This window comes from Aptenodytes forsteri, unplaced genomic scaffold, assembly GCF_000699145.1.
Source record: "Aptenodytes forsteri isolate BGI_AS27 unplaced genomic scaffold, ASM69914v1 Scaffold13, whole genome shotgun sequence".
Classification (NCBI taxonomy): Eukaryota; Metazoa; Chordata; class Aves; order Sphenisciformes; family Spheniscidae; genus Aptenodytes; species Aptenodytes forsteri.
Window position 1 is genome coordinate 4,857,481 of NW_008794543.1, and position 1,198 is coordinate 4,858,678.

Sequence of the window (1,198 nt, forward strand, 5' to 3'; positions counted from 1 at the left end):
GAGCAGCCCGCTGCCGTGGCGGGGAGTTGGCTCCGGCGGGGAAATATCGAAGGCGAAGCTGGGCGCCGGCCCCGCGTTTCGGCAGGACGGGGAGCGCAGAGCTGGACCCGGCGAGGGGACGAGCACAGAGAACAGAAACGCAGGCGTACATTTATATAAGTATATACGCATATGCGTGCGCGTCTGGGTGTAAACTGAGTACGAACGTGAAAAACTAGTCCAGATGTAGAACTGATGTATATACCCATACATCTTATACGTACACACACATGCTTGTACTAAAATGACTGATGGATATCTGTATCTATATATGCACACGCACACACGTATATATTGTATTATCCCAAGGAACTAACGTATCTCCAGTGCGGATTTTTAAATTTAAGAAGGGCCGTGGGCACACGTTGCAGGCAGAGCCCTGGAGGGGCCAGGCAGCGCACCCCTGCCGCTCGGGATACAGTGTCTGCAGGGCGCAGCCTGGAAATCCACCGAGCTGCTGCAGCGGTTCTCCAGTTTTATTTTGCTGCGATATTTTCCCCGATGCGAAGAAGAAGCGGGCATTGTCAAGGCCGGAAAGGTATACTGGCTTGCAAACAGGGTTGTGTTTCTTTGCACTCTCCTCATTCGTGTAGGAGCTTTCAAATATACCGCAGGCTGGACCGCGAGTGTGACAGTCTCCGTGGCAAGCCACTACGGTCACTCCGATAACATCTCCGATGATGAAGGAAACGGAAAACATGAGGCAGAGAAAAAGTAATAAAAGATACAGGAGATATCGATCAGGGCACCAGTCTCCAAAGCTAGCATCATTATTGCTTAATTAGCTTTGGAGAAAGAGGGTCTCTAGATAAAGGACCCAGCAGGATCTTACATATATTTTTTCCTCCTATCCCTCAGCAGCTGTTTATGCGTTTTATAAAGCGAGTTTTAGAGCAAATGCAGCTCTTGTGTCCTCCCTCAGCTTTTAACTACTCAGACTGCCCGGTCAGGGTTTGTAGCCTTTTCTGTTTGATCAACGCGTTGGAAACCGCTGTAGTCCAGAGTACCTTTCCTAAGATAAGCTTAGAGTCCGCTAAAAAGCACCGGCGTTTTGCCAATCTTCCATTTATTGATTCGATTACATTTTTTTCGCGCACAAATCATTCGCTTAAAGAAACCCAAAACAAACCTCTCGCCTTATGTCACTTATTTCCCTGCC

At 48.6% G+C, this 1,198-nt stretch overlaps 1 protein-coding gene across 1 annotated transcript in view; it reads right to left on the reverse strand.

The window, feature by feature from the left end:
- HAND2 (heart and neural crest derivatives expressed 2) overlaps positions 1 to 739 on the reverse strand; it is a 25,249-nt gene extending 24,510 nt beyond the window's left edge. Inside the window, exon 1 of the mRNA XM_009272364.1 lies at positions 441 to 739. Coding sequence (XP_009270639.1) covers positions 441 to 739 — 299 coding nt within the window. The remainder of the gene's footprint in view (positions 1 to 440) is intronic.
- Positions 740 to 1,198: the final 459 nt, after the last annotated feature.